This window comes from Amblyomma maculatum, chromosome 4 (genome assembly GCF_055883805.1).
Source record: "Amblyomma maculatum isolate TAMU_Amacu chromosome 4, ASM5588380v1, whole genome shotgun sequence".
Classification (NCBI taxonomy): domain Eukaryota; kingdom Metazoa; phylum Arthropoda; class Arachnida; order Ixodida; family Ixodidae; genus Amblyomma; species Amblyomma maculatum.
In genome coordinates, this window is record NC_139347.1 from 90,718,301 (window position 1) to 90,732,016 (window position 13,716).

At 47.0% G+C, this 13,716-nt stretch overlaps 1 protein-coding gene across 1 annotated transcript in view; it reads right to left on the reverse strand.

Moving 5' to 3' along the window:
- LOC146191639 (uncharacterized) overlaps nucleotides 1-13,716 on the reverse strand; it is a 79,254-nt gene that overhangs the window by 18,482 nt on the left and 47,056 nt on the right. Inside the window, exons 4-7 of the mRNA XM_084602159.1 lie at nucleotides 11,615-11,893; nucleotides 7,346-7,669; nucleotides 4,060-4,220; nucleotides 1,287-1,564 (exon numbers count right to left, since the gene is read on the reverse strand). Coding sequence (XP_084458285.1) covers nucleotides 1,287-1,564; nucleotides 4,060-4,220; nucleotides 7,346-7,669; nucleotides 11,615-11,893 — 1,042 coding nt within the window. The remainder of the gene's footprint in view (nucleotides 1-1,286; nucleotides 1,565-4,059; nucleotides 4,221-7,345; nucleotides 7,670-11,614; nucleotides 11,894-13,716) is intronic.

Consider the following 13,716-nt stretch of genomic DNA (forward strand, 5'->3'; position numbering starts at 1 on the left):
TTGCGATTCTTTCTATGTACAACATGACATTGGCTGTATGTCAAAAAGGTGCCCGCAGGAAAAAATCATCAACGAATGTGTAATTATTCATTGGCATCCACTCAAGCTCAGCCATACTGCTAACAGTATGGCTACGATTGTGTGGATGTCAATGAATATTTACTCCCTTATGTCGAAGACACACAATTATGTACAGGCACATATCAGCACATGTTTGAGAATGGTTTACACCAAACAGTGTGTAGAATTATCGATGTAGCACATTTTATTCATGTTGTTCATCCACACTAAACAGTTCCTGACAAGCCCAGCTTTCCGATGTACTTCAGTGCGAGTACAGCCTTCAATGAAAGCAGAGAAGTATATGCAGTATACACAGCGCAAAGCAACAAAGCACATCTTGAATAGGGTTGCAATGAGTTCCACAGATTCCAGTTTGACCCTCTGTGCAGCACTGTCAAGTAATGGTTCCAAAACACACATACTGTAATCATTTACATCTGGCTGTAGAGCAAATACTGCACTAGAATTCTAAGGTCAAAACAATGCACCCAGACTTGACTAAATGACTAAAGAAAGAATGGTAGCAAACAAGAAACATTAGACCTTGGGAAGATGCTCCAAATGGTCAACCTCCCCCTCTCACACTTAAAGAAAGCTTGAGCAATACTAGTTGGCACCTTGCAATACAAAAATTAAACTTAAATAAAAGGAAGTACTAATGAAACAGGCAGCTGTGCTAAACTGGTTGATCACCCTTCAGGAACATTACCAGCATTTTGTTCTGCATGAGGAGGTGACCGCACAGCTTAGAGAATCGCAATAGAGTTTCATACCCCGCTTACAACCTTCCCAAATGCAAATATACGCATGTGCACATTTAAATGAGAGAAATTAAGAGAAAATGAGAGACAGTGAAAATGAATACAGAACCCCTTTTCCCAGCTTCACAAATGATCTTCATTATCACACCAACATATGATGCCGCCATGTTGTCTGCCTCGAAGCCCTGTTCACCACTTTTTGCGCTAATGGTGGCCTCACTGTTCAAAAAGGTGGTGAATGAACCTAAAAAGTCTTAGAGGGAGTTCCTGGATGCATTTTGCTTCTACATGCCTTTCTTCAAGCTTTTCAAGGCAATTCGAGCTTTGCCCTCAGTGAAAAATGGCACATTTCTGATCAGGGGACACTGATCGCTCAAACCAGCTGAACTTAAGAATTCCCTTTTAGTGTTTAACATCACAGAATGCAGCTTAGCCATGGATGACTTGAACATATTAACGTACCCAGGTTGAGTGGAGTCTGGCCATTCCTGTCAGCCATTTCGAGGGAAGCCTTGACCTCCAGGAGTCGCTCCACCAGTGCAGCGTCCCCCTCATATGCAGCTGTGTGCAGCAGTGTTCGCTGGTTGCCGTCTACATCATCGACTGATGCCCCTGAGCCCAGAAGTGCGTCCAGGGGGTCAGGAGGAACCGAGGGCACAGGAGAGCTTCCTTCATCTGAGCCTGCCATGCTGGTGGATCCGCTCTCAGTCGGAAGCCTGGCTCCAGCTTCCAACAGTAGCCTATGAAAAATCCATTGTTACTAGATTGTTGCTTATCACAATGATGAAAATTCTTACACCTTATCTGCAGCAACTAGCAGCTTAATTATGTGCTTTGTGGACACGGCTCGGCAAGATGTAGGCTTTGGCTGGCTGGTGATCCAATTATAATGCTCCGCAGTACATGTTTATGAGAAAATCTCTGGCTTTAGCAGTATGCTACAAATATGAACATTCTTTCAGGGCCAAAGAAAGAGGAAACTAAGGTAACGGTCTGATGCTATGCGGCAAGGTATAAGGTACTGGTGCAAAAAAGCAGCCCTTAATTTGGAACCAAGCAAACAAAAATAAAAAGATAAGAAGCAAATAATATAGAGCAACAACCACTGAAATAAAGAACACTGCCTCTCTCATAATAGATAGTGGCTGTAAGCATAAAAATGTTATGTTTCTGCCCGTTGCCCTGAAGTGATTGCCTGCTTTTCTGCAGCCTTAGGCTCGCCTTCCTCAATGGCCTTGCTACCTTTGTGAGCAGCCACATGATCCAAGCACTGTCTATGCAGTCCAGCAATCTTCTGCTCTGGAATATAACTTGCAAAGTGATCCAGTTCCAAAAGATGCTTCCTAACTCTCTTGCCATCTGGTGCCCCCAGCAGACGAAAAGTTTTGACAAAGTTTAGGTTCCCCCTTTTGGTTTACCACTATATTCTTCCTCCACTCGAGTGCCAAAGTCACCTGCAGCCCGCTGACTATGGGAGCTAAAAGCCTTTCATGCTTACCAAAGGTCTCAACTTGCACAAAAATATGGGACAAGAAGTATGGTGAGACAAGGTAAAGGGATAAAATATAAAACGTCCCAGGCCTTACAAAAGCTAAGGGACAGTCGAAAAGATAGCAAATATTTTAGGAAACAACGTTGAAATGTTTCCTTTCCGTTAAAGCTAAAGCAACTAACGATGTCTTGCAATAAGCCCTTGTTTGTGGGCCCTATTTCAGGCTGACAGCCGCTTTATACTGATGGAAAAAAAAAAGTCCAACGTCAAATGAAAATGTTCTCCAGCAAAAGCAACGACCCCATGGGAGTTTGCTCCCCACCCCTCCCATTCTGTTGCTCCTTCACAATGATAGAACACAAGAAACCTTAATAATTACAGCTACAAACACTGAAAATCACACTTAAAGTTCCTTACAAGAGATTACAATGAGTCAACTGCAGCACATACCTGGCACAGATACACACATAATAAAGCAAAAGTGCGCAGGTTTCAACACAAGGAGTAGGAACGTAATACACACGGTGACAAAAAAACAAGTAACAAATTATAACTATGCTCATGTCATTCGTAAGCAAGCAAGCGAGGAAAGACATCAGAAATGCTTCTTCATGTAGCAGTTCCATAGCTCTTCCATTCTTATATTTTTCTCAATATTGGCATATAAGACTGACATTGTGGCTATGGCAGGATACAAAAAAACTGTAGTTAACTAACTATTGGCCATGGTATGTGGTGTGTGCATTCCTCTGCAATTTTTTTATATTTGACCACTAAACAGGCCAGAGGCATTGAAATTCATGGTTATCTTTTCGTTCAGGTAACAAGAAAAGCTTTAACAGGTGACGACTTCTGGCCAAGGAGTAACTGTGCATGGCAGCTACTGCGAAGTTAAGCTGTAGCCAACTACGCAAGCAATGACTTGGCACAACCAAGGGACTCGGTCAGAAAAGAAAAAGGTGAATAAGAATAATACTATATTACAATTTTTTGCACAAAATACTACCATCAGTGGCGCATTGACCTGAGAGTGCTTTTTATGGTACTAGTAAACACAGTGACCAAGTTTATTTTTATTTATTTGCTATCTGTAACGGCACTACTGCTTGCTGTGCGCAACCTTTAACACCGCAGACACAAATACGGACTACATACTTTTGTAATCTGCAGAAATTTATGTTACTGGAAAGCTGAAATCATTTATTTCAGTTGAAGCTGAGCACATTTCAGCAGAAGCCAACTATAACTTTTAAAATTGTATTGGAAATAATGATCCCTGCAAATCATCTGTGAATCAATGTTTACTTTCCAAAATTAGCAAATTTCTATCGGTGAAAATAAGACTGATGCGAGCAATTCCTTTCCACTTGGCACATAAATATAATGCCAGGGGCACACACAAGCAAAGAGGAGTAGTCGTTCACATGCATATAAACAAAACAGCCCTGCATTTATAAAAGAATGCGAACATACAAATTTTACATCATCTAAAGCAAACAAACTATAAAAACTACCACTTCCAACTTGGTAGAAGAGAAGTATGATCCCATGTCGGCTCAAGCAACAATGATAATGACAATATTAATAATTATGACAGTAATATATTTTGTGCAGACAGCTGGCAGCGGGATAAGATGATGGTTGACAATATATTCTCGCTGATGAGAGCCCTGGTAAATTCAAAAGACAGTATCTTAGAAGGCGGCTGATAAAATTGCTGACAGGATTGAAGAAAAACCCCACCTGAGCACGGCTGGGTCCCTTGGTATAACCACACTGCCCACTGTTGGACAAAAGGCCCACTCCAGAGGCACACCTGAGTACAGCAGCCACAAGGGCAGATGAAAAGGCTCAATGGCCTCACAGGGGGGCAGGCGCAGCAGGTGGTGGGCCAGGTCCTGAACCTATAATGCGAAACATATAATGCACAGCTGTCAGTGATGAGCAGGAGTAAAAATAAACACCAGATACGAGTCCTATACTGGCAGCATAATTAAAAGAGTGTGTCTGGTGTTGATTATGCTGTCAGGGTCTGCTGATAGGAGTGACGGGGCTCGTGACTGATAAGTCTGATGTATGGCATGACAAACTGTGGAAGAATCAAATGTACACTGCACTTCGTACCTGCCTCCTATTTTCAGACGGCTACGCACACCGTCGGCAAAAGTCGATTTGGTCGAGCTTTGCACGAAGTGTTTCAGCACATACCCACAAAACTAGAGGAATGTGTGTGCTTTTTACAAATAAACACACAGTGAATGTCACCATTTTTCTCACATCTTGTTTAATGCACTACCTCAGAATAAGAAGAAAATGTGCTTCAGCCTAAAAACTTGAAATTTCATAACTTTAGGTAACTACCTTATGCTGCTGCACATTATGAGGCACATTCATCTAGCATGCCTCTACGCCAAGTGTCATGCTAACCCACAAGACATTCCTGAAGGACAGTGCAGCATCTCGCATATTTACAGGGAAAGCGACAGAGAAAATGGAGGAATCACTAACTAATAAAAAGAAAACTGACAATTGTTTACGATATGCTGCATAATGTAAGAGCAGCAACTGCTGCTACGCTGCGCCCTTTTGCGTCATGCCGCAACATAATCCCCTCGCACCCTCCGCATCGTAGTAGCAAATGTCCACCCTGTGTGCTGTGTCCCTCGACTTCTGCTACTGTGACTCTACTATGCAGATACCCTCTCACTTTCTCCTTGCTGCCCTACACTGCAGTTTACTGCCACACATCATTGCCACACTATGCACTCTCCTACCCTCAATGGTATCACTCACGCTAGTGAGAAAAAAAGGGTGGTGGCAGACACACTTTTACTCCTCTACTCTCCTACAACCCTCCAATTCCCTCCTGTTGTGTAATGGCAGCATTCTAATGTGATGAGGTTAGCCCTGTTCTATAAAACAAAACTGGTGTTGTCGGCACTGTCAGTGAAAAACCATGAGTAAGCCTCCGAATGGTAGTAGATGGCAGGTGACTGGTCAGCAGGCTGTGTGACATCACGTGACAACGCAACATAGCCGAGTTGGCAGCAATTGCCAACTTGGGCTTCTTTGAGATGAAAGAGAGTGTTACAGTGGAACCAAACACTCTCAGGCTGTAGCTTAGACATACTGCTCCTAGGCAACACAAGACACATCTGTAAGGCTTAATTAAACTGGGGATTTCACATAGTGTGGCAGCTTATGACTGTATGCTAATGAGTGTGTGTGAGATAACAGAGGCACAAATTAAGAAACTAGTGATTAAGTGAGTAGCAAAGTGCACTACGCGAATGAGGATATGCAAGGAAAGCCATTACTGCTGTTAGGTCATATCCTTACAGGTGGAGCTTGAATGTCCTCTAAGTTTTTGCATTATTAACATAACAGCTGTTGCTGTGAAAAAACAAAAAATGGGAATGAGGGTGGGGGTGGCGAAGGGACACTCAAGTTCCATCTTTAAGGACATGATGCAAAAGCGTTAATGGCTCTGTTCACAGCTCTCGTTCACATACATACACTTTGCCCCTCAATGAACCTCTGATCCCATACATCTATAACATCCCACATGCTCTTTAGCATACAGTTGTAAGCTGCATTTTCATCTGACAGACCACTCGACATAGATACAGATCCCCGCTTTAACCAAGACGTACGAATGTGCCTGCATGGCTTAGGGGCAGCATGTATCACTCAGAATGTAAGGGTCCTAGAGAGTTTGATTAACCGCACGCTCTTATCTGAGTTGCGAAGCCAGAGTTGGCAGCATCTGCTACATTAGCCGTGTTACATGGTCTTGTGACGTCGTGCAACCTTATGGTCAATTAAAGAGCCCCGGGCCACGTCAGCTGCCCGCTACTACTTGCCAAAGCCATGTCTGTAATTTTCTAGTTGACAACTTCAACGCTGGACTATTTGGAGAGCTATCCATGCTACGTGATGGGCCAGTCTGGTGGTAGGGGTTATGTTAAGCCTTTTAAAGCAGCAGCGTTAAGAGTCCTATTTCCCAGAAAACCTGGCGCCGCATCTAGGCTGTGAGAGAAAACTCATCGGCATGGCTCTCGTGGGTGGTGCCTGGCATGGTCAGCTCTAATTGGACATAGGGTTGCCTCATGTCACATGACCACATGAAATGGCTCATTTGGTAGCAGCTGCCTGGTCCTCTCCTTTCAAGTAGGAGGATGAGATCAGAATCAGCCTTCCAGTACGCTTGCATACTGAGTCAAACATGATACCTAGGGATGATGATACATTATGCACGTTCAAATGGCTTAGTTAAATGGGTTGTTATATCTATGTTGGGTGGCCTTCACATATGACTATGTGATAAAGAGTATGTGTGAGATACTAGATGAAGGAACTAAGGGGTTGCTAATCAGGAGAGCAGCAAAGTCTATGTATGTGAAAAGGATTTACAAGGAGACTTGGGAATTATGAGAGCCATTACCATTGTCGTGGGACACATTAAAGAGAGTTGAAGAGTCCCTCCAAATTTTTTACCGCTTGCCACAGTGCCACATTCCTTCCCATCATGCTGTTGCGCAGCTGAAAAACCTATCAACTCTTTGGTATGCTGTAGTTATAATATCCTTTGCCCGTGCTGCACCTCTCTTTGCCTCTCTTTGCCTCCCTACTCTCTGTACTACACTCTACCTCCCTCCTATTACCATCTAATTCCCACTACACCCGCCACTTACATCGCGTCACCCTGCGAATATGCTATGTCAATGCTGTGGATTGAGGTGTCCATACCATTATCAGCTGTAACTGAAAAAAAAAAAAAAATCTGGGAGAGGTAGAAAGAGTATGATAGGTTGGAGCAAACAAATAACAATAAACTATACCAGTTTATCAGATAAAAAGAATTTAACAGGCTGGAATAAAGTGGACAAATATCGTGGTGGGCCTCAAAGCACCTCATTCATCTCTGGATCAGAAACTACAAGGGCTCCTGTACAGAGTTTAATGACTGTTCCAGTGGATTCACGAGTCTTAGTACGTTGGCCCTATCACACAACCAGTAAAAGTATACCTGCGCAGGCGGAAGCTGGGTCCCGCGCAGGGTCTGCATCATGGCCAGCATGGCGTGCCCCTCGGCTGCGTGGCAGAGGTACTTCTGGGTGCAGTGCTTCACGTCGAGCAGCCACTCGGCGAAGCTGTGGTGGAAGAGCAGCAGGCACCCATCGTCTCGCTCCACCAGCAGCCGCGCGAGCAGCGCCAGCCGCCGGCCGAACTCGTCGCGCGTCAGCAGCTGGTTGCGGGTCCACAGGCACAGGAAGAGCTCGTCCGCGGTGAGCGGCTGGGACGCCGCCAGCAGGACGTGCAGCACGGGTTGCACGCGACAGAACTGGCGCCGCTGCAGCCCGAAAAGGCAATGAAGGGTCAAATCGCCGAGGAGAAAAACTATTCTCGTTAAAATCCCTGACAGGTTGGCTCACCGGCCGCACGACCGCGCTGCGAAGTAAAACATCGAAGGCGATTTATGCGAGGCATTTGGCCGCAACGTCATGACAACAGGTCGGCGCCGTTGCATTATGCCGGGAGAACTTCTCTGAAAGGCATTTGCCGCTGCGTCATCGAGTTATATTGCAGCCCGGAGTCTCATGCATGCGTATATGATTCTAGCACCGGAAAAGCAATAAAAACGCGCGCACAGCTTAGCTTGCCTCCTTAGAGTAGGGCAGCCGACCTAATACAGAAAAATTGGGGGAGGGGGTGACACGGCAGTGTATCCAAAGCGATGACGTCATTCGAAAAGCTTTAAAGAGATTAAGAAATCGAAAGTGGAGCTTGGTTTTTGAGGAAAGGTAGCTAGTGATCAATTATCTCTGAACCAGCACCGTAGCAGGAAAGAGGAAATGAAAGAAATGACTAAGAGAAAGAGGTGCCCAAGTTGAGCTAGGCCAGAAGTGCAAGATGCCGGGCTAGTTGGTACTGCATAATGAAATAAAACAGCGCAACGAACGGGACAAAACACGAAGAAAGGGAGACAGCGCCTGTGTCCTTGTCTCCCTTTCTTCGTGTTTCGTCCCGTTCGTTGCGCTGTTTTATTTCATTTCATTGAGCTAGGCCTCTGTCCGGAATAATATTTCGACCACCCGGAGATCTTCGGTGGGCATGCTATATATATATATATATATATATATATATATATATATATATATATATTATAATTCACTATAATATACACGCACACACGCACACACACACACACACACACAAAGAAAGAAAGAAAGGAACCCTCAACGTAGAGTTACTGCATATATGCTACCAACATATACTATTCTATGGTGAGGCAGCCAAAAGTAAAGAAAAATAAACTGCCGCTGCACGTGCCACTAAGTATAACGGGCTACCAACATAACTCTACCTCAACGCAACGTGCGGCGACCTCTAGCAGCACAAGTTATTTCATACTTGCGCCATAGAGAAAGAAATTCTTGCGCAGCGAAGCTGTCATTCGCGCGCCATATAAATACCGCAAGTCGACATTCCACTCGCGCCTACATAACTATTATCATTACGCCTCTACTAAACCTCCCCAGTGACCTCGATCGTGCCCCTGTTAAGAACGCTCCGCCGGCGGGAAAAACAGCCGCGTAGGTTTTCGACCGCGACGCAAAGACAAGAGGTCACCACGGCGGCCGACGTTGGAATGACGTCAGCCGCCAATATGCGCACTGTCCCTTTTGCTTGGGTTACAATGAGTAGCCCAGTTTTTCCGCTCCAACTCTTTAATCCAACCAGTTACAAAACTCCAAATCAAGATATATAAGAACTCGTGGCTAGTTTTTGCTTTGCCTACGTACCGCTTCTTCTTTTTTTTTTTTCTTCCGGGGAAATTAACCGTGCTTTTAAAATTGCGAGCAGGTCATACGTAGCAGGTGGATGACATGAAATTAATGCAATGCCGCTGCATGTACCGTACCCTCATTTTCGTTCAGTTCCCTTGCTTCCATCCGTTCCTCTACCTGAACGATTCCAGCGACGGCGATCGCATTGTGAAAATCGAAGTGGAAAAAAAAAAAAAAAAAAAGAGAGATGATGACGTAAGCACTTAATATTGTATATCACCCCCTCCGTAGATAAGAAAGCTGTGTACAGTCGACCGCGTCGTGTCCTGTGTGCACACTGCTCGGTGATGTTATATATATATATAACGCTTGTATTTCCATAGGTCCTTTTAGTCCAGTGATGTCATCCTTTTGCATATACGTGTGGAACGTGTCAACGTGCCTGATAAGAACTGCATGCACTGTCATAAGGTCCTGAGAGCGTTTCACAGCAGCGTAGAAACCCGTTTGCATGCTCTCTTATGTTGCTACAACACCAGATAGCACACCAATCACCCTCGGCGGCTCTTTTATCTTGTTAGCTTGCAGGGACCTGAGTCACAGAACCCGAAACAAATATTTTTGCAGCTAAACTCCATACACCAGCGTCTGAATGCGCCGGCGTACCACACTGCCATGCGGAGTATAAACGACGCGTTCCCGCGCGCCGGTTTCAACTAGCCCGCGCCGCACCGCAGCGTTTTTTGCTTCGGGCAGCATTGAATGTGAATGTTACAAGCGGCGAAAAACATTGGCCCCAATCAGAGCCATCGATATTAAGCGGGAAGTAGTGGAAATTTCATTGCCCTCACGATGAAAAAGAGAGAAAAAAAAAAAAATCTCTGGGTCCGTATCACTCACTTCGGACAATAGGTACAAATCGAACTGACCGAGAATCTGCAGCGGTGATCACTATATATCGGCGCGCGCATGCACCTACATGCACCGCGACACACGCGCTCACCGCCGTTTCAATTCGCGTACGCGACGCATGGATTCTTAATGCGCATGCGCGGCACAGCTGCAACCAAAATGCCTGTACAAGCAGTCGGCGGGAGCACAAAAGAAGGGCGCTTCGCTTCCTGAATCTCACTCCCGGGGGTGTTTTGCACAACCCTATATATCCACAATAGCTTTGCTGAGACGAACCCGGCAAGAGCGGGCCGAGTTAGGCGTCGTGCATCCCGATTCGAGGACTGCACAAGGTCAATGACTGCACGCCTACACGGACTCTGCAGTCGCGGAACGCAATAGCAGACGAAATGGGCGCACGACAAATCGGTTGCAACCGATGCTCCCGCATCCACAAGAAAAGATCGGGGTGACTGGCCGCCTCGATACGACGTTGTCGAATTTATGTAAGCGCACAGAGTGCGACCACACAAGCAATGCTGACTGCGTATGCGCCGAACAATACCGGCCTCGGCGGCCGCTTTTCGACGGAGGCGAAAAGCTAGGCGCCCGTGTGGTCCCCCAGGTGGTCGAGATTTCCGGAAACCTCAACTACGGCTTCTCTCATAGCCTGAGTCGCTTTGAGGCGTTAAACCCCATAAACAAAACCAATTTCCGCTAATCATCTTTCACCAGTGCGAGGGCATACATACTTGGTGTAAGAATATGAACATGAAGCTTCGACTCGGTAAGAAAACTGCGCAAAAGGACAACCACAGAAGAGGAACCGACATAAAATCTCTTCTGTGGTTATCTTTTTTCGCTATCTTCTTACCGAGTATGATTAAGCCCAGCACAACGTTTTATTGAAGCTTCGAGATGTCATTCCATCGGTTCGATTCTCGTCTCGCTCTCCCATCTCAAAGGAAAACTCAAGCCGGCAGGCCCTGCAATGTCACGCGGTCTCGTGACGTCACACAACCAGCCGACCAATAAGCACCCAGCCATGTCGCCTGCCACCTATCCGCTGACACAGACATGCTCGCGATGTTCCGCCCACAAAGCCAGACTTACGACAGCCGTCAGTGTTTTGTACAGTGCGCCAGTGCGTGCGTTGTGAACACTTGCCTGGACGCAGAGCTATTGCGGAGGCCCGCCCGATGTGCCGAGTGCTCAGTGACCTAAGACATTTGCGGATGGGCTTCAAGCAAACTACCGCATACTGTACCATTGTGTATATATTTCTTTTATTTTTACCTACCCTTTTCTTTCTCCCTATCGCTCACCTCTTTGATTTCCTCTACCTTTTCCTCGCTATCCCTTTATTTCCGCCGCCCAGATACCGGGGCTGGCAAACATCTTTTCTTTCCTTTTGTATATACAACAAATAACCACTACCACCACCACCATACGGGGCCATTAACGCTACCGCGTACGGACTCGATGACTTGCGCTGGGCGACTCCAGCAATGAGCGGCTCACCACAACGCTTCCGGCGCTTAAGCATAATCTCGCAGCATAGTAACGAAGGGTGATAACAGCCCGGTAGCCCCTGGCAATGCGGGAAGGGCGCTCACCTGGAAGAGCCGCTGGCAGAGCCACAGGTAGAGGCCGTTCAGGGTGCCCGGAATGTGTCGGATCTCGCGCAGCGTGACCCACCGCTGGGCGACGCCGTCCAGCAGGCGCTCGAGGTAGAGCAGGCATCCGTTGCTCTTGATGTGCAGCTGGTTGAGCGCCTCGGCCGTGTCTCGGGCGCCGAGCTGCTGGCGCAGGGGCTCCTCGCCGTCCAGCCGGGCCAGGATGTACTGCTGCATGTCGCGCACCACCGACGCCTTGCGCAGGTCGTCCAGGCTGATCTGCGAACAAAGCTTCCTCTTCAGAGGCGATTCGATCCGTTCGGACGTGCGTGAATCCTGGATTAGTTCCAGCCTGCCTGACGTGGCATCGTCATAAAAGTGACACATCTATTTGTTCATAGCGGTATGAAAATGTTTTCTTTCAACCATAGGCTGACCGCTGAGGGTTTGCCATGCTCGCGATTATACCGCCGGCAAGAGAGTGAAGTTAAACAAAGAATTTACGCACGATGCAATGGAATTATGCCCTAGATGTCTGGCTTCTTCTACAAAGTGTAAAAAGGGCCGCTCGGCCAGGCTGCAAAGAACGATAAAGACAGGCTTCTGAAGTAGGGGAAAAAAAATCGCCATTTTCGGAACTGCAGAATTATACAGCGGCGGCTGTTGCCAAAATACAACGCAAGAAAAGCATTGAGGTGGCTGAATAAAATAGTTCTATAAAAGCAGGCTACCTAGCAGTATAGATATGCACGAGCGGAATTTCTGAGCCCGAGCTTGACCCTGTCCCCATATATAATGTCACGAAATCAGCGCACATATTAGGTAAGCGCGAAGGGAGCCCGCGCGGCGTCTTCATAGCAAATTCTAGCACATTGTAGAAGCGTCTCCTTTTCCTCGCGAAGAGAGCGCGTAGCCTTGCCTGCATCGGCATCACCCTCCTCCTCATCACTCGGCGGCAACGGTGACTCACCCAGCCGGAAGGTACTCGTCCTCTCCAGACGTTTCGGCCGCGCCTAGCCAATGACGACGCGCGGCTCAGCGGGAGGAAGAAAGGACGCTTAAAAGAGCGAAGTTACGTGTATGTGCGCGCCGGCCTTGTCGCGTTGTAACAGACAGACATGGCGCGCCCTATTTATTGAGGTCGCGTCTCTTGAACAGCCAGCCAGTGTTAGTGCTATACTTCGTCTCACAAGATGTTTGCAGCACTAGCTGCGAAAGGCAGAGACACCCCGGTCCAATCAGGATCACGCGCACTACAATATCCTACGCACCTCTCGCCCCCCAAATTGGCGGGGGTGACAGGAGGAGCACAGTTCTCTATTATAGTGAGCAGGGGCGAGAGGCACTTAGGAGCACAATTGCAAGGGCTCCTCTGCCCCGGTCCACTACAATATCCTACGCACCTCTCGCCCCCCAAAATTGGCGGGGGTGACAGGAGGAGCTTAGTTCTATATTATAGTGAGCAGGGGGGAGAGGCAATTAGGAGCATAATTGCAAGGGCTCCTCTGCCTTTCGCAGTGCTGTAGATATCTTCCGAGACGAAGTATAGTGTTACTGCGTGTTAGCTAGTGCTACTGCTCGGCTCCCGGGGTCAACCCGCTGTTCGGCAAGCCTACGAGATCTGCGAAGGAGCGGCGCTCGTCTTCAGGACGGCCACATCGTGACTCTCCAGACGTCGGTCTGCGACAGTGCCCGGTGAACAATTTGGTGTTTGTTTGACTCTCTCGTGTATTGTTCAGTGTTGTAAAGCCTCTTTAGTTGCAGGTTTTGCATTGCCTTTCTATGAACCTCGTACCTGTGTATTTTGTAATAAGGGAGTAATTGCTCATTGAAATCCACCCAAGCGCAACCATGCGGCTACAGAAGGAAAGCTAACAGCTTTCTCAGAAACGTCGCAGTTAAAATTCGTCTTCTGATTTTAAGTGATCGTGTGTATTCCTCTGTATCGTCTCTTGCTGTGTATAAAGTTTGTTCTTGTTTGTTACTTCTGACTCTACGCTTACTCTGGCTTGAACCAGCGAAAACTGGGCACCAAACAGCCGCCCCCTTCTGTCACTACAGGTATAGTTGACTTCCGGCTTAAGCTTGCCACGCAAGTCGAG